The sequence below is a fragment of the Enhydra lutris genome, unplaced genomic scaffold (genome assembly GCF_002288905.1).
Source record: "Enhydra lutris kenyoni isolate GAN:26980312 unplaced genomic scaffold, ASM228890v2 scaffoldscaffold3, whole genome shotgun sequence".
NCBI classification, from domain to species: domain Eukaryota; kingdom Metazoa; phylum Chordata; class Mammalia; order Carnivora; family Mustelidae; genus Enhydra; species Enhydra lutris.
The window spans coordinates 29815938-29836547 of NW_019154087.1; the positions used below are offsets into that span (position 1 = coordinate 29815938).

General features: G+C 33.6%; 1 protein-coding gene across 2 annotated transcripts in view; it reads left to right on the forward strand.

Moving 5' to 3' along the window:
* The window catches only part of LOC111155219 (DnaJ heat shock protein family (Hsp40) member B14), a 56010-nt gene that overhangs the window by 12497 nt on the left and 22903 nt on the right, over positions 1 to 20610 (forward strand). For both annotated transcript variants that reach the window (XM_022515344.1, XM_022515335.1), the window contains exons 2-3: positions 4269 to 4440; positions 11469 to 11614. In XM_022515344.1, coding sequence (XP_022371052.1) covers positions 4269 to 4440; positions 11469 to 11614 — 318 coding nt within the window. The remainder of the gene's footprint in view (positions 1 to 4268; positions 4441 to 11468; positions 11615 to 20610) is intronic.

The following is a 20610-nucleotide window of genomic DNA, read 5'->3' on the forward strand; positions in this document are numbered from 1 at the left end:
TAACTATATAACGTATATTATCTTATTAATAACTAATAGGTTGTGGTCTAAGAGCCTTTCTGTGTCATCTACAACTAGATATTATAAAAACAATTTCTTATGTCTTTGATGACCTCTTGAATGCATTAGCTAGGGAAAAGATATGGTAGAAAGAAATACACACACACACACACAGACACTTATATATGTATACACATATATAAACTTTTATTATGATATAAATAATAAACAACTATATGTTTACAAATGCCAGCACTGCTAAGATCTTTAATATATATACATATATGTGTGTGTGTGTATGTGTGTGTGTGTGTGTGTGTGTGTGTGTATGTGTATAAAACAGCCTTATTGAGATACAGTTCACATATGTAGAATTCATTCGTTTAAAGTATACCATTCAGGGGCACCTGGGTGGCTCGGTCATTAAGCATCTGCCTTTGGCTCAGGTCATGATCCCAGGGTCCTGGGATCGAGCCCCACATTGGGCTCCCTGCTCAGCGGGAAGCCTGCTTCTCTCTCTCCCACTCCCCCTGCTTGTATTCCCTCTCTTGCTGTCTCTCTCTCTCTCTCTCTCTGTCAAACAAATAAATAAGATCTTAAAATATAAATAAATAAAGTATACCATTCAGTGGGTTTTAGTACATTCACAATTGTGCAACCATTGCAGCAAACAATTTTAGAACATTTTCTTCACCTCAAAAAGAACCCTATACTCATTAGCAGTTAATCCTCATTTGTTCCAAATTCCTCCTTTTCCTCCCCACTAGCCCTTGGCAATGACTAATAATACTTTCTTCTCTCTACATTTGCTTGCTTTATACATTTCATATTAATAGAATCATACAATATTTGTGACTTTTTTTTTTTTACTGAGCATGTTTTCAAATTCATTTATGTTGTAGCATATATCAGTACTTCATTTTTTCCCCAAAGATTTTATTTATTTCAGAAAAAGAGAATGTGTACAAGTGGGGGAGGGGTAGAGGGAGAAGCAGACTCCCTGCTGAGCAGGGTGTCCAATGCAGAGCTTGATCCCAGGACCCTGGGATCATGACTTGAGCCAAAGGCAGACACTTCACTGAACCACCCAGGCGCCCCCTTTCACCCAAATCTTTATTTAAATTCTAGTTAGTTAATACACAATGCAATATTGGTTTTAAGAATGGAATTCGGTGGTTCAACACTTACATGTAACACCTAGTGCTTATAACAAGTGCCCTCCTTAATACGCATCACCCATCTAGCCCATCCCCCACCCACCTACCTCCATCAACCCTCAGTTTGTTCTCTATTATTAAGAGTCTTTTATGGTTTGTTTCCCTCTCTTTCTTTTTTTCCTTCCCCTCCCATATGTTCTTGGGTTTTGTTTCTTAAATTCTATGTATAAGTGAAATCATATGGTATTTATCTTTCTCTGACTGACTTATTTCATTAGCAGAATACACTCTTGCTCCATGTTGCACCATGTTGTTGCACATGGCAAGATTTCATTCTTTTTGATGGCTGAGTAATATTCCATTTGTGTGTGTGTGTGTGTGTGTGTGTGTGTGTGTGTGTACACGTGTGTGTGTATACATATATATGTATATACACACCACATATATGTATATACACACCACATCTTCTTTATCGTTTATCAGTTGATGGACATTTGGGCTCTTTCCATACTTTGGCTATTGTTGATAATGCTGCTATAAACATCAGGGTGTATATATCACTTTGAATCTGTATTTTTGTATCCTTTGGGTAAATACCTAATAGTGTAATTGCTAGATTGTAGAGTTTCTATTTTTAACTTTTTGAGGAACCTCCAAACTGTTTTCCAGAATGGCTGCACCAGTTTGCATTCCTATCAAGAGTGCAAGAGGGTTCCCCTTTCTCTGCATCCTCAACAACACCTGTTGTTTCTTGTGTTGTTGATTTTAGCCATTCTGACAGGTATGAGGTGGTATCTCATCATGGTTTTGATTTTTCTTTCCCTGATGATCAGTGAAGCTGAGCATCTTTTCATGTGTCTGTTAGCCATTTGTATATCTTCTTTGGAAAAAATGTCTTCTTTAAAAGGTTTCTTTGGATAAATGTCTATTCATGTCTTCTGCCCATTTCTTAACTGGATTATCTGTCTTTTGGATGTTGAGTTTGATAACTTTTTTATAGATTTGGGATACTAACCCTTTATCAGATATGTTGTTTGCAAATATCTACTCCTATTCCATAGGCTGCCTTTTAGTTTTTGTTGATTGTTTCCTTAGTACTTCGTTTCTTTTTATTGTTGATAATATTCCGTTGTATGGACGTATCACATTTTATCCGTTCATCACTTGATGAACATTTGGATTCTTTCCAATGTTTTTCTAGTATGAACAATGCTGCTATGAACACTTGTGAACCAGTTTTTGTGTAGATGTGTGTTTTTATTTCTCTTGGGTATATGTCTTTTTCAGATGTATGATTTCTTAAATATGTTCTCTCTTTCTGTGGATTGTCTTTTTACTTTATTGGTAATATTTTTTGAGGGGACAAAGTTTTTAATTTGATGAAGTCTAGTTTCTCTATTTTTCTTTGTCACCTGTACTTTTATCTAAAAATGTTTTGCCTGACTCAAGGTCACAAAGATGTATTCCTATATTTTCTTCTAGGAAGAAAATTTTCCTTTACTTCTGTATTTTCTTCATACACACACTTAGGTGTGTGGTCTGTTTTTTTTTTGTTGTTGTTGTTGTTGTTGTTGTTTTTGGTATATCATGTGACAAAGGGGTCTAACTTAATTTTTGTTCGATTTAATTTTTTCATTTCTATTATGATTATTTCTTTGGTATACAAATTGTCTCAATTTTGTTCTAACCCATTTGTGATCTTTCAACTTAAATTTTTAAATTGATTTATTACTTAAATGCATTGTGCTCATATGATTAGGAATATATGACTACTTAGAAATTCAAAGAGAATAACATTATGGTCTAGCTATAATGTAGTCAGTGTTTTTATTCCTTGTGTGTCTGTAAAGAATGAATTTTCACCAGTTGTTAGGCATAATGTTATATCTCTTAGATCAAGCTTGATAAATTAGACATTTATATCTTTTGTATCCTGGTGATTTTTTTCATTGACCCAGTGTTAGTTAATAACTGACATTGAATTGTGATAAATTGTGTTCAATTGAAATGTGTTAAAATCTTCTATCACCAAGGTGGATTTCTGTTTCTTCTTTTAGTTCTTTTTTTTATGTTTAAGTTTTTCTTAAACATTTTTAAAAAGATTTTATTTATTTATTTGAGAGGAAGAGAGAGGGGGTGTGTGTGAGTAGAGGGGGAGAGGAAGAGGGAGAAGCAGACTCCCTGTTGAGCAGGGAGCCTGATTTGGGACTTGATTCCAGGACCCTGAGATCATGACGTGAGCTGAAGCCAGATGCTTAACTGACTGAGCCACCCAGGCCCCTCTTATGTTTAGTTTTAACTTATGGAAAGTTTCAAGCATACACAAAAGGAAGGAGAATAGTGTAATCAATTCCTATTGCTCTCTCATCTTTAACTTTTGTGAATATATATGGCCAATCTTATTTCATATATATTTTCTCTACCCTTTCTTTTATGCTCTTCCAGTATTTTAAAGCAAATCCTAGACATAACTATACTATTGTTTTATAGACTCTGTGTTTAGATTTATTCTTATATTTACCACAGTATTTGCTCACCATTCCCTTTTACATTTTCACCTATCTTGGAAGTATTTTCCTTCTGCCCAAAACGTATATATAATACAGTATCCTTTAGTGAGATCTTAATGGTAAATTTTATCCATTTTTGTTTCTTTGAAAAGTTTTTAATTTTGAGCATCTTCTGGAAAATAAGTGCAGAATTCAAGTTGACAGTTACTCTTTCTGAGCTTTTTGAAGGTATTGTTACCATGTCTTTTAGCTGCCATATTGTTGAGAAATAAATAGAAAGTCTAATTTCTTTTTCTTTATAGGTAATTTCATTGGCTTCTTTAGTGACTGTCTCTTTTTCTTTGGATTTCTGTAGTTTCCCCATGATAAGACAAATGAAATTGTGTCACAAGGAATTAAATGATAACAATTTTGAGTTATTAAGTTTAATTCCTTAATATTCTATTTCTAAATGGTGATTAGTGGTCTGTAAACAGTCATATAAGGAAATATATTTTATCTTAAAAAATCTGGTGAATACTTTCGGAGTACATGATTCTTAATTTTTCAGCTTTATAACTTTCTTCTCAAGATCATGTGTATGTACATGATGTTTCTACAGCACTATTGGAAATAATTATGAAAAATGGAAGCACTGCTGGAAATAGCCCTCACTGCCGAAAACCATCAAGTTGTGGTGATCAAAACAAGCCCAATTGTACAAAGGACAGCACATCTGGTAGCAGTGAAAGTGGAAAGGGCTATACCAAAGACCAAATAGATGGAGTTCTCAGGTAGGGATAAATACGACTTATATCTCACCTATAATTGATACTAACGTACTTTTTGATGTTTTAACACCTAAAAAAATGTGTGAACTATAATTTAATGGAAGAATTGGACTCTGGGTGTCTTATGCTTTATGTTATTTATCAAATCAGTCTATAAAGTACCAACTCTATGGAAGGTTTCATCTTTTAAAGTAACTATAAGGCAAAAGTTCCTTCCAGATATTTTTTCCTTGGGGAATTATTGTTTCAATTTTCTGATGCAGTATGATATTTAGATAACTGTAATAAAGGAGGGAAAGAATTGTTTTGTCTTTGTATACAGGAAAGTAGGAGAATTTCATATGAAAGGAAAATTGAGGACAAATAGCAACAGCATTTTCAAATTCCTACTTGTATTAATGTAGCACAATTTTTTTCTATTTCTTTAAGGCCTGCATATATATATGTGTATATATATATGCACATATATGTATATATATATACACATATATATGCAAGCAAACATACTAATGTGTTCTTCTTTTAATATTTTTCCTACTGTCATTATTCTGCCTCTGTGTTTTTAGTTTTACCTCATGTTACACTCTACTTAAAGTCAAAGAATTAGGTAGAGTTAGAAAATTGTGAACTGGGTTTTGCGGATCTGATGTGACTGATCTTATAATTAAGAAAAGATTTTCTGCTGAGGGTTGCTGGGGGGAGGGGGGTTGGGAGAAGGGGGTGGGGTTATGGACATTGGGGAGTGTATGTGCTATGTTGAGTGCTGTGAAATGTGTAAACCTGGCGATTCACAATTCTGTACCCCGGGGATAAAAATATATTACATGTTTATAAAAAATAATAAAAATTTTAAAAAAAAAGAAAAAAGATTTTCTGGAAATAAAATGAACCTTTCAGTATGAAACGCAACAGAAAATGCTGTTTTGTTTTCTGCTACAGCTTAGGGAAGCTGTATTGATATTGTACTGATGTTGCTCTCCAGGGAAACTAAAGTGTAAGGTTGAAGGACTCTAAACAGTGATTAATCAGATAATTCACATGGAGAATGAATTGTAGTACAGTGAACTAGCTCAAGTGAAAAGCAGCTAAAACTAGATTGTTTTTCTCTTTACGTTTTCTTACCTATTTTTCTTCTGATCTTATTTCCTTTTTTCCCCATTGCTTTTTAGTTCATTCTTTTTTTTTCTTACCATAATTTAGAATTGAAGTCATTTGAATCAAATATCAATGTATTTACATTTTTCTTTTTCCCCTGCATATTTAGATGCTAAAGTTTGATTGTAACATTTTATCTGAGTCTGGCCACAGATGTTGGTGTTTGGTAGAAAAAAAGAAAAGAAAAAAGACTTCCTAATCATGGTGAAGCCATGCTAAAGGGTATTTGATTAGCATGAATGGTAGCGAAGCACTTTTGGGTATAAGTTAATTTTGCTAACTACTTTTATAACTAGTGTTGGGTGAGAGTTGTCTGAATATGTGAGATAAGTGAATGAAAAAATGGATACTTCCTTTTGAATTTCTTCAAGAAAAAGCTTTAATTAAATGGTGTGCTGAAATGTGTTCTAGGAAACCACATCTATTTGAAAACAAATTGTATTTTCTTCTAAAATTTACTTCCTCTGGGAGAGTATGTTCTTAATGAAAGACCTAAATAAAGTTAATTGTATTGTATGTGATTTCTGTTTAGAATCATTTTGTGATTAAAGAAAAGACAAAGAACTACTTTTATATTTTGAAATATCACCAAAGAACAGAGTTGAAAATTTTGGAGAATAGTATCCCCTAAATTTGGTGCTATTTTTTAAAAATCTTTTTTTCTTTGTTTCCTCTATTCTCCCCTTGAAATGAAAAGAGCAGTAGTTCAACGTATGGTAGAAATAATGAAGGAAGAACAGTGCTTCTTTTTACTGTCTCTTGGAATATTTAGGCAGGATATCTTGAGAATGGAATAATGAAAGATGATGGTGGGTACAGATACACTTTGTATATGGCCAGATTTGGAAAGATCGAAAGAAGTTGAGGGAGTTTCTGTCTGTTGGCTTCTATATTCCCTGTGAAACTAGAGATGAGGTTATCATCTGAGAGAAGAGAAAAGGTGAGACTGGAAGCCTGAAGAGAGTTGTAAAAGTGTGGGAAATTTCCAGAGGGGAAAGGCAAAGGAAATGGAAGGATTGCCTGTTAGCACTGAGGACCAGCCAAATATCAAACCATGAATTCTTATTGGGTATAAGTATTAGCTTAATAGTATAGCTGTATTAGAAATTGTTTCTCTGGTCAATAATTTTCTTATTCCTTTTTATTAAATGCAGTTTTTTTTTTTCTTTTGAGGACTAAATGTTATTGGAACATTCTTTAATAGAATCCCTGAGTTATTCAGAGTACTTCAGTTGATAACTTATATGAGTTGCTTAGCTGAGTTATGTAACATTTACTCATTATATAAGCCTTCATAAGTGTTGCTTAAGTGAGGTAACAGGTCACCAGCAAACACTTAGATGCTGTATGGTTTTGTTTTTTGTTTTACCTATACACAGGGGATTTTTTCTGAAGAAAGCCATGTTATCTTGTGTTAGCAGGATTATGCAAACAAGTTGCTCAGTGACAATTTGGCTCAATGGGAAAAGCCGTGCAATAATACTGCATCCATTGCATAAGTTAGAGCTAGTTTACAGTAGGACTGAAGAAAAACTGTATGACTTTGTAAAGATAATGTTCTGTGTAACTAAACACTGTTTTTGAGTTGAAATATATTGAAAAATTATTGAGAAGTGGCCTGGATCTAATTTGAAAAAAAGCCCATCTTTTATTTTAAAAACTTACAAGATCATTGTAAAAGCATTAACAGGGTCATCATTCTGTTTATCAATTAGGAACACTTCTGTACAATTATTATGTCATTTGAATTGTGGGGATTTGATTAGGATTTGATTTAAGCTATAGTTCTTGAAATGAAAAGAAATCATTTTGCTAAACTTATGAAATAAATAATCCTTTGTCTCAAGAATAAATAAGTATTTCCCTGAACACCAATTAAATTTGGAGTCTATTTAAATGATCAGCTCTAACATGCAAAAAAGAATTGAAAGAGGACCTTCCTGCCCTACTCAGTATGCATTCGTGCACATAAAAGAAGACATAGGGTCTGAACTAGATGACTTCTCCATTGCTGAGCTTGCAGTTAGTCTGTCTGGCCTGAATGTACATTATTTCCTTCCAGGGTAGGTAATAGGTTACCTCTTTTTAATTTCTTTATCTCTTTTTAAAAAATTCTTTGGTGAAGATGGAGAAGATTTGACTCTTTGAGTAAGGAGTGAACTGTAGAAAGTATGACAAGTGCAGTTAATTGGTGAAGGAATGATAAATAGAAATATGAATTAAAATAAATATATGAATGGTAATTTTTCATTCAGTTGTGAAAAATTAGGTAAATGTATGTGGAGCATTACTTGAAATATATAGTGGTCTTCAGCTGGTGCATTGGTGATTTCAACTTTATACCTCTGCTAGCTTCTCAAAAAAGTTCTCTTCTAATATAATGAAAAACTCAGTGCAGGGAGGATATGGTAAAACTAGCTACACTTAAGAATTAGTGAAATAATTGTCTTCCTACCTTTTTTCTCTTTGTGACAATTCTTTTCTTTTTTTAAAGATTTTATTTATTTGAGAGAGCATGGGGGGGTAGACAGAGGGAGAGGAAGAAGCAGACTCCCCATCTTTGTGACAATTCTTAGCTTTATGACTCATCTCTAGAGGATTGTGAATTCCAACCTAATTTCCCTACACTATCCAGCAGTCCTCTCTTGGGCTGCCTTTTTCTATTGCCTAGACTTTTATGCTTAGGAAATCTCTACAGAACAATTTTTAGAGGGTTAATCTGGTTATAATAAATCATCTTATGCATGTAAACCAAGTAATAGTGACTAGAATCGTTTAGTGTTTTGTTTATCACTTCCTTTTGTTTTCTGCATTCAGATATTATCTGTCATATTCACAACTCTACTCTATTCCTTCTCCTCTTCTCCTATGTTCTCCTCTATTCCAAAGTGATGTTTGGTGCCAACTTCATTTTTATTATAGCACTTCCCACCTTTGGCTTTTGGATCCTAACCATTTCTGCCCCTATAGTTGGACCTATTCATCCATCTGTCCATTCATCATCCATCCGTTCAACACATATGGTGAACAAAACATAATCCTTGCTTTCAAAAGACCCGTAGTCTACAATAGAAGACTAGTCAGAAAAGGTAGCTCCAGTACGCTGTGGTAATTGCTGGGAGAGGGTTCACATCCAGAGGTTTTTGAGGGAGATAGAAAAGGAACACCAAACCTAGTCTTGAGGAATAAGAGTTCTTTTTTTTTTTTTTTTTTTTAAATAAAGATTTTATTTTTTTGACAGAGATCACAAGTAGGCAGAGTGGCAGGCAGAGAGAGAGGAGGAAGCAGGCTCCCCGCTGAGCAGAGAGCCCGATATGGGGCTCGATCCCAGGACCCTGGGACCATGACCTGAGCCTAAGGCAGAGGCTTTAACCCGCTGAGCCACCCAGGCGCCCTGGAATAAGAGTTCTTGAGGAAAGGAAAGGCTAAGTTGAGGTCTGAAGAAATTGTAGAAACTAAATAAGAAGGGAGGCAAAGAAGGCACCAAAACCAACATTTGAAAATACCTGTGAGAATAGTCTGTTTAAACAGTGATTGGAAAAGCAAACAGAAAAGAAGAGGTGGGTTACTCTGATGTCTGAAGGACTCATTTTCCTTGTTTTAATTTCTGAGATAGCAGGATTTTCAAGTCAGACAGACTGAGGTTTGAATCCTTACTTGTGAGGCCTTTCCTAATCATCCTATTTAGAATAGCTGGCCTCCCCGTCCATTCTCTCATCTCCTTTGTCACATTAGTTTTTTCTAAATATTTATCACCATGTGATATACTTTATATTTTACTTATATAATTTGTTCATTGCTCATCCCTCTTCCAATTGTAAATTTAGTGTGAGCAGGGATTTTTCTTTTTACTGTCTTATTCACCATTAGCATCTGAAACAGTGTCTAGCAGAAAGTAGATGATCTGTAAATTTTTACTGAAGAAACAAATTTCAGTTCCCATCTATTACTTGGTTATAGGACTTTTGGCAACTTCCTTAACCATTTTCAGCCTTGATTTTCTCATTGGTTAGATAGAAACATCTTCCTGATGAGGAGTAAGTGAGACAGTTTGTATAAAATAAGCAACATAATAAGATTCTGCAACTCTCTGTATGAAATCTTTGTAGACCAGATACAGTTTGGAATTCAGAATTGCTCCTATTTTAGAAAGGTAATAAGGAGAGTATATTATACATAACATAATAACATTTAACATCTGGCAAACAGCCCATTACTTAATAGTAACATTTCTACAGCAACATGTAGAAATACTCACACTTAAATGGGATAATGAAAACTCTATAGGAACTTCATATCCCTTCAGGTCAAATTTTGCCTCTAAAAGAGTTCAAGTTAGGTTTTTGCAGTCAAATTATAGAATAACTTTCATTTTTCAGAGCTTTATGGATATTGGAGCATGGATATGTGATTGTGGACCTGTGCCTGACACACAGTAGGTGTTCTATAAATGTCCCCTTTCCCTTTTTCTCTATCACATAGTTTCTAAACAAATCTGGGAGAATGGGTCTCTTCAAAGGCAGGAATCATTCTGTTTTATTCACTAATATATCTCAAGTGCCTAGAGCACTGTGACATAATTGGTGCTCCATAAATATTGTTGATTAACTAAAGGAAATACCACGTTTATGAAATAAAGTTGATTGTTAGTATTTATTAAATATCTAAAGTAGAAAAAAACAATTTTAATTATTACTACCATAAAAACTGCGTAAAAGACTTTTATTGATAGGTGATTATAAAAAAATTTCTCTATCTTAAATGTGTCTTTTCTTTTTACCTTTGTTCATTTGACAAATGTTGAATGTTTTCATTGTAAAAGGAGAGCTAAGGCTTATTTATTTCAGAAATACTTACTGAGAATCTACCCTGTACCAAGCACTATCATGGCTTATAGTTTCAGTAGTAAAATAAGATCAGTTTTGTATCTTTCCTTTGAGAACTTCTAGTCATTGCAATTCTTTAGCTGTCGGTGAACAATAATGCCTTAGATCTTTTCACCTGTCACTACTTTAAGCTACTCACACATGGAACACATCCAAAGTCATAAAGCACTCCACAGAAAATATTTAAAATGTTACTGTATTTTAGTGAAGGAAAATTATTAGGTTTTAGGAGAATATTAGTATTTAGAAGTATTAATGTTTTCTGCTCCATTCAGAGTATTTTTTTTTTTCCTTAATATGCTTTAAAGACTCTGGGCTTAAACCATTAACATCTTTAATTAGCTATGTAAGTAATCTTCAGAAGTATGCTAATCATAATGAAAATTGGGTCTAACAACCATTTTTGAGTCCTGTGATCTATATTATTATGAGATTTTCTTTTTCTTAGACGGACACAGATGAGTTCTCTTTAGTATAGCAGAGCTGAGTTAACTTGCCTTGACATTTAAACCATAAGGTATTTGTAATTGTTTTACATGCACTAAACTATTGCTTTGATATTTGGTAGGTCTACGTTATGTGACAACAAAAATCTTGGAATGCTATAACATACTTGTGAAGAGTTTTGGAATTTCTTTGTGCACTTAAAAATTCTGTAAAATTGTTCTTGTCCTCTCATTTTAGTTTCAGTGTGTGCTCTGTCCTTCATCCGTGATTGTTAAGGGCTTTGCTTTACTTCTCTAGTTGTGATAAAAAGCACCAAGGACATTCTCATGGCCAACTCTCCTTAGACTGGAAAGAGGTTAAAGGAATGGTCTGTGATCAAAAAAGATATTGAAGCAATAGCCTTTGATGGGATAAGCTATCATTTGGCACTGAGAAAATAATCCACAGACAGTTCTTTCTACTATTCTAATAAATAAATAATTAGACATATTACATGAAGTTCTTCCTTGAAATTTACATTATAACACACTCTTTTGTTCACAGCATAAACAAATGTAAAAATTACTATGAAGTACTTGGAGTTACCAAAGATGCTGGTGATGAAGATTTGAAAAAAGCTTATAGAAAGCTTGCTTTGAAGTTTCATCCAGACAAAAACCATGCACCTGGAGCAACAGATGCTTTTAAAAGTAAAGTAAACCTTTAAAGCAATTTTACTAAGCTCTTTTTAGAACCCACTTTACAGTGTTTTCGAATATTAAATTCTGCATTTACGCTGGTACATTTAGAAGCCAGCATAAGTAAGGTCCTCAAAATCCTTTAAAACTTTGCTATTAATTGGTTATGCCAAGAGCCAAATAAATGCACTGTGGCTCCACAAAAGCAAAATGCCAGTTTGGGCAAAATCCTAAGTAACTTTTCTAGATAATCATGCATGCTTTCTAGTTTGCCACACACTGGTAGTGTGGTGGTTATACACAAGCTTCTAGTGTATTACCATCTGTTTCCAAAGGGAACTAAAAATACAGCTTTTGCAAGTTTTTAGGGTAATAGAGACTGTCTAGAATTGGAAAATTGCTTGGAATTTTCTGCCTCGTGTTCTTATATTTCTGATAACTGGCCAACTTTTGCATTTTCTTATATGTGGTTTTAACTAATGTGATTTTTGTTTTGTTTTGTTTTGTTTTTAAGAATTAGTTTCTTTGGGCTCCTGGCTGGCTTAGTTAGTGGAGCATGCAGCTCTTGATCTCAGGGTCATGAGTTCAAGCCCCACACTGGGTGTAGAGCTTATTTAAAAAAAAATAATAATAATAATTAGTTTTTCTCCTTTTTCCTATTCATTTTTCTTCATTTTCTTTCTTAATATTATTTCAGGGTTGGTTTGGGGTTTTTTGCCAATTTAGTAAATAAATGTTAGAGAGTTTATTTTTATAATTTTGTATTTTATTACATACAATTCATAATAGCTTATAATTCACTGGAAAATGCTTATATTTGTGATTGTTCCTTTTTTTGAATTTGGCATATATAGAGCCCACATCCAGTGTTTTCAGTGAAGTTCTGGAGTCTTGGAATAATAGGAAGGAAATACTAATTTTTAAAATGCTCCTGGGGCACCTACGTGGCTCAGTCAGTTAGGCGTTTGACTTTTGACTTAAGCTCGGGTCATGATCTCAGGGTCCTGAGTTGTAGCTCTGCATCTGGCTCCATGCTGGGCCTGAAACATGCTTAAGATTCTCTCTCTCCCTCTGTCATTCCCCCCACCTCACACACTCTTTTTCTCTAAAAAAAATAAAATAAAATGAAATGCTCCTAAAGGATAGATGATTTCATTGGTCTTTCACAAAATACTGTTTAAAATGTTTCCAAAACAGTTTTATATCTTGAAGGAAGTTGCCAAATAAAATATATTCAGGCAATTATTAATGTGTTTCAATTAAAGCAATTGCCAAAGGGGTGCTGGTGGAGGTAAAATATCACTGTGACAGTGAGAACCTTCTCTTTTGTTTCCTTAAGTTAAAAGTGGCATGTTGAAAGTACTGAAAATGTTTCTTCACTCAAAAATACTAACTTTAGCACGTTTCCCCAAAAGTTAAAAAAATTTTTTCAAAAAAAAAAATTTTTTTTCACATTATGAATTAAAATCATTTAATTTAAAATTGTTGGTGTTTTTAAATAGTGAAAAACATTTAGGTAGTGAATTTTTGCATATTTGTGATCCGCTATGTGATTTCAGTATTCTCCATTAATGTTAAAAATGTTAAACTGCTTTCTCTGACTCCTGTATTTAAATCATTTGGCATTATTAGTCTTGGGATAACAGTTAGCGGACCTCCCAATATTTTTACATCTTATGTATTTTGAAGAGGTGAGCAGCATAAATGTCACCCGAGCTAGACATTCGGAAGGGGCTTTTTTACAAAGGTGATTATGCTTTGATGTGGTACATTTCAGAGTCTAATGCTCTACTTTGTACACTGGAAACTTAGTATTTATCAACATGCTGGGAGGTGGTTCATCTCTAGAGAAGAGGCTCACATTATTCAATACACAGGAGGTTATCTGTAAATCAGAATACTAATTTATTAATCCCAAAGAGGATCAGAATAGAGGTTGGTTGATGAGCCCATTTTTCATTGAGTGGAAACTATATAGAAAAACTGTGTAATCCACAGATGCTTGGTGAGCAAAGGTAGTTAATTAGAAAGTATTACAGTTAGTGTCATCATTCAGGAATAGGTTTCATTTATTCAGCACACAGGGTCTTTTCTTAATCTTCTGAATCATCTTATTTTATTTAACCAATTAATCCCAACATCTGTTTTTCGGATACCAAGCTATTTATTTTAAGCACATACTGTAGTTTTTTCTTTTGTATGAAAATGGTATAGATTGATTGCTCTGTAACTCCAAAACACTTTTTACAGAAGATGGAAACCACTTGCTTTTTATTTCTTCCAAGAACAGAGAAAGAGGAGGTAATTGCTGTAGGGAGTTAAATTAGGTAAAGAGATATTTTCATTTGTGTGTGTTTTGTTTTGTTTTTTAAGTAAGCTCAGTGCCCAAAGTGGAGCTTGAACTCCTGATCAAGAGTCACATGAAAAACAAAACAAAACAACTGCTGAGCCAGCCAGGTGTCCTTTCATTTGTGTGTTTTGTAAAGCTTTAAAAATTAAGAGGTTGCTATCAAGGAGGGTAGACTAAATGAACTCTTGAGTTCATGTGGCTGTTTGTTCTTTAAAGTAAAGATTGTAACTCAAGTTTCTCAAAGCAGGGAATATTTAAATAAAATCACATCTAGAGAGTGACTTGCATAGTATATATGAACACACTTTTTAAAAATATTTGAATGAAATGGATCCCTTTCCTTCTGTCTGACATGGATGTTTTCAAAATATACCTTGTCTCCTCTATCTTCAAAGACAAATACTTCAAAGTATTTCATAGGCCGTTTGAATAGTACATGTGCCTGTTATACACATGAGAGTAATAACAAGGGGTGTGGTTTAGCTGTTTACGTGTTTACTTGATAAATAATAATGGATCAGTTGCTATAACCTGTGTTAGGTCTGGTAGTTCAATACTCAACATCTGGGCTAGTTTTTCTAGAGAAATATAATGTCTTAGTAAGAATTTGTAATTCATTAAGGAGAGAAAATTATCACACAGAATATTTGGAATAATAGTAATACCTAACATTTGACAGGCATTTTATAGTTTTTCATTCCTATTTTTTCATTTAATGCTTATTAAAAATCTTGTGAAATAGTCAGGGGACTAGTGTCATCTGCCTTTCTCCAGTAAGAAAATTGAGGACCAGAGAGATTAACTGATTTACCCAGGATCTCCCAGAAGACTGAATATAATTAAATACCAAAACATTGAATAAAGATATTTGAAGAAAAACAGAAAGATAAAGTAGATTATAATCAGAGTAATTAGAGAAGCCTTCATATAATAGGTGAGAATTAAGAGATTTTTTTGGATATGAGTGTGATTAGAGAAGAGAGAAAATGACAGAAATTTGAGTATGATAATGAGGCAAGTGATTTAAAAATCAGTGAGGACTTCCACTTTCAGGAAGATGGAATAGATATACTTTTCCCTATTCCTTGCACAAAGTATGATTGAATATTATATGTAAAACAAAATGAACACTTAAAAAAAAGCTTTGAAAGGTGGAAAGAGGAAGGTAAATGAGCTAAGAAGAACTACATGGCAGTAAGTTGCTTGGGTTTTCATTTTGCCTTTTATATTAGACTAGGTGCTGGAGAAGCCTAGAACTACAACCTAGAAATACAAATAAGCACAGATAAACAATCCCCAAGAAAAGCCTACTTTCTCTAGGTAAACCAGGAAGGGGGCAACCTAGTAAGGTAGAAAATTTTTAAGTAATAACCATCCAGTACAGCTAAATATCAAAGAAAAAAACCGTGGTCCCACCCACACCCAGATCAGCAAAGGCTGAATAAAGAACCTAGCCTGTCACCCTCTCTCGGCCGTAATAAGATGCCTTGACATGCCTACCCTCTTTACTGAGGTGGTAACAGAGATGATCAAGTAAGGAGCTGGTAATTCTGCTTGACAGTAACAAGGTGTCCCTCTCCCTCCCCACTGGGGTAGTGTCATAAATGGCCTAGTGGGGAATTAGGACTTTTACCACCATTTAGAGGTAAACAAAGTCATATCCTTGTGGTGTCAATGAAGCTACCTGGGGGACAGTAATATGGCACCCCTACCTACTCCTACCAGCCACAGGGTGTCATTGGAGGCTTGATGGAAGGCTAGGAATCTCATCTCTGCTCAGCAGTAATGAGGAGCTCCTCTTTTCAGATGTCATCAGAGGCCAAGGGGGAAACCTGAACTTTTATTCCCAAGGTGGTATTTCTTCTTCCTGTACCAGAGTAATGTCAAAGGAGGACAGTTAAAAACAGGAGTTTTAGTTAGGTCCAGAGTCTCATAAGAGAGCAGCTCAAGAGGGTATGTGCTATGGTGAGTGCTGTGAATTGTGTAAAACTGATGAATCACAGAACTGTACCCCTGAAACAATACATTATATGTTAATTTTAAAAATCAGAAAAAAATAATAGCTCAAATGACCACACTTCAGTAGAAAATCACTTGTCATACTAAGAATGAGGAAAACCTCAAACTAAATCTAAAAAGTCATAGATGTCCACATGGAGATGACAGAGAAGTTAGAAGTGCCTAACAAAGATTTTAAAGCATCCATCATAAAAATGCTTCAATAGGCAATTACAAATAGGCTTTAATAAATATTGAAAAATAAGAGTCTCAGCAAAGAAATAGAAGATTGTGCAAATAAACAAAGGGTATAAAGAATCAAATGGAAATTTTACAACTTAAAAAAACAAAACAAAAATAAAATCTAGCAGTGAGTGGAATAAATAGTTAAATGACAGAGGAAAGAATCAGTGAACTGGAAAATAGAAGAATAGACATTATCTAATCTGAACAGCTCCAGGGACAAGTGGGACTATGACAGTGTTTACTGTTTATATCATTGAGGTCTTAAAAGGAGAGGAAGAAGAGAGCATAGCTGAAAAGGTACTCAAGAATAAATAAGTAAATAAAGATTGAATACTTCTTATACTTGGTAAAAGATACAAGCTTACATAATCAAGAAACTGAATGAACCCCAAATAGGTAAAGCCCCCAAAATCCATACCAAGACCCATCATATTCAAACTTCTGAAAACTAAAAACAAAAAGAAAATTTTGAAAGAAGCAAAAGAGAAATTACACCTTACCTGTGGGGGAAAACAATTCAAATGAACAGTGAATTTCACATTCGAGACCATGCAGGCCAGGAGACAGTGGCCCATTTTTCAAGTTTTCAGCCTTTTGAAAGAAAAGAACATTTGTCCAGAATTGTATACCCAGAAAAGACATCCTTCAGGAATGAAGAGAAATTCTAGACATTTCATACCCTAAAAGAAAACTTCTCTAACCAAAATAAAACAGTAAAAGAAGAAATCTTGAAATATAAAAAAGGAAGAAAGAACGTGGTAAGCAAAAATATGGGTAAATGTAATTTACTTTGCTTCTCCTTTTGAATTTCTCGATTGTTTGACATTTGAAACAAAAATTTTAACATTGCCTGATTTGGTTCTAAATGTATGCCAAGAAAATATATAAGACAGTTATGTTATAAATTGGGAGGGATAAGAGAAAGTAAAAAAAAAAGTAAAAGTTTCACAGTACCCTTGAACTAGTAAAATGATGACAGCAGTAGGCTGTGAAAAGTTGTGTATGTGTAATATAATACCTAGAGCAACCATTAAAAAGTTATACAAACAAATACACTCAGGAAATACTAGATAAATCAAAATGGATTTTTAAAAAAAACGTTTAAGTAACTCATACGAAGTCAGGAATAAAGGAACAGAAAACAAAAAATAAAATGGCAGACATAAACCCTAATTTATCAGTAACTACATTAACTGCAAAAGATCTAAATATGCCAGTTAAAAGACAGATTGGCAGGGTGAATTAAAAAAAAAAACAACAACATGACTATGTGTTATCTATAAGAAACTCATTTCATTTATAACAATATAGACAGGCTGAAGGTAAAGAGATGGAAAAAAATGTATCATGGAAATGTCAATCAAAAGAAAGCAAGGGTGGCTATATTAATATTAGATAAAGTAGACTTAGACTAAAAAAGTTATCAGAGAAGAAATTATATTGTGATAAAAGGGTCAGTCCTTTAAGAAGACATAACAGTATACGTATGTTCACATCAAAACAGCAGATATAAAATATGTAAATCAAAAGCTGATAGAACTGAAGGAGAAATAGACAAATTCATTATTACAGTTGGAAACTTCAACACCTATCTGTCAACAACTGATAAAAAAGATTGACAGAAAATTAGCAAGAATATGGAAGAATTAAACATTGTTACCCAACAAGATCTAATCAACATTTGTAGAACACTCTATCCACCAACAGGAGTATAAATTCTTTTCAAGTGCTCATAGAACATACTCCCAGATAGAGCATATCCTGGGTCATAAAATAAACCTCCACCAAGTTAAAAGACTGAAGTCATACAGTATGTTCTCTGACCACAATGAAATCAAAGGAAAAATTAATCACAGAAAGATAATTGGAATATGTCTAATCACTTGGAAACTGGACAACACACTTCTAAGTAATATATGGGTCAAAGAAGTCTCAAGAAATGTTTAAAATAATACATTAATCTGAACAAAAATGCAGCATATCAAAATTTGAGGGGAACAGCAAAAGCAATGTTGAGAGAAATCTTGTAACACTAAATGCATATATTAGAAAAGAGGAATAGCCCTAAGTCAGTCATCTAGACATCTACCTTTTTATATTTAGAGATACTTAGTACATTTCTGTATACTAGCTGAATATATAGATACAAACTAAAAATGCATTCCCATTTATAATCACACATATACACACAAGAAATACTTAGTTGTAAATTTAACCTTCTACAGGATTTTTATGCTGAATGCTGTAGAATATTAGTGAAAGAAATCAGTGATCTAAATAAACAGAACAATATATCATGTTCATGGATTGGAAGACTCAGCATAGTAAAGATGTCAAGTGTTCTCAAATTGATCTACATATTTAACACAATTCCTACCAAAATCCCAAGAAAACTTTTTTATAGATAAAAACATGTTTATTCTAAAACTCATATGGAAAGATAAAGAACCTGAATAAATAAAAGTAATTTATTAAAATAATGGAGTAGGAGTCATCAGTTTACCTGATTTCAGGGCTGACTTTATAGGCTACAGTTATTAAAACAGTATAGTATTGGCAGAGGGATAGACAAATAGATAAATGGAAAGGATAGGGAACTCAGATATGGACCTATACAAATATACCCAGCTGATTTTTGACATAGGTGCAAAAGCAATTTAATAGAGGAAAGATAGAATTTTCAGCAAATAGTTTTGGAACAATTAGGTATTCATAGGCGAAAAACATTAACCTTGACCTGAATCTTGTGTTTTTTTTCCAAGAATGAACTTGAAATGAATCATGAAATATAAAACACTTTTTAACTTTTTAGCAAAAATCATGTGAGCAAATCTTTAGGGAACAAATCTTTAGGATTTTGAGCTAAACAATAATTTCTTATGCTTAACACCAAAAGCACATTTCGTAAGAGGAAAAGTTGATAAGTTGGATTTCATCAATTTTTTTTTTTTTTAGTTTGCTCTGCAGAGACCTTATGAAGAGGATGAAAAGACGAGTAACAGAGTGGGAGAGAATATTTGCCAAACACATATCTGAAAAGGACTAGTATCTAGAATATATAAAGAACTCCCCAAACTGAAAATTTTAAAAACAGACAATTCAGTTACAAAAGGAGTGAAAGACATTCCACTGAAGATGACATACAAATGAAAGATAAACCATGAAAAGACTTTTAACATCATTCATTAGCCATTAGAGATAATGTAAAGTAAAACCCAAAGAGATATCCCTATGTACCTATCAAAATGGATAAAATAAAAAATAGCAACACCACCAAATAGCTGGTATGGATGTAGAGAAACAGTACCACTCATATATTGCTGATGGGTTGTAAAGTGACACAGTCACTCTGTAAAACAGTTTGGCAGTTTCTCAAAAAACTAAATATTCAGCTACCATACAACTTAGCAATTGCATTCTTGAGCATTTAACCTAGAGGTAAAAGTTGATGTTTATACATAAACCTGTACATGAATGTAAATAGCAGTTTTATTCATAATACCAAAAACTAGAAACAAGCCAGATGTTGTTCATTGGGTGAATGATGAAACAAACAATAGTAAATTCATTGTTTGGGATACTACTCAGCAATAAAAAGGAATCAATTACAGTAGGCACCCCCCCTTTTATTTACAGAGGAAATGTTCCAAAACCTACAGTGGATTCCTGAAACCACAGATAGTACTGAACCCTGTATATACTGTGTTTTCTTCTTATACGTACCTACCGGGGATAAAGGGTAATTTTTAAATTAGGCATAGTAAGATATTAACAATAATAACAACGATTATAACAATATACCATACAAAAAGTTATGTAAAATTTCTGTCTCTCTCACGATATCTTATACTTCATTCACTGTTGTTGTGATGATGTGAGATGATAAATTGCCTACATGATGAGATGAAGTGAGGTGAATGATGTAGGCACTATGACATAGCATTAAGCTACTATTGAGCTATGGATGATAGGTCAGAAGGAGGATCATCTGCTTCCAGACTATGGTGAATTAAGGGTAACTGAAACCATGGACTGGGGGTGAAGGCGAGGACTACTATTTTGGCTTACATAAAAACTTGGATTGATCACCAAAGAATTATGCTGATTGAAAAAACCCAATCCCAAATGGTTTCATTCCATTTATATGTTATATTATTTTATTTGTATAATATTCTTGAAATGCCAAAAATATAGAAATAGAGATTAGATTAGTGGTTATCAGGGGTTAAAGAGGAGATGAAGAGGGAGAAAGTGGGTGTAGCTATACGAGAGCAACAAGATGATGATAATGGAAATGGCCTATATCCTGATTATATTAATGTCAATATCCTATTTGTGAGAGTAATTTTACAAGAAATTGCCATTGGAGAAATTAGGTAACAGGTACAGGGATGTCTCTATATTATTTCTTACA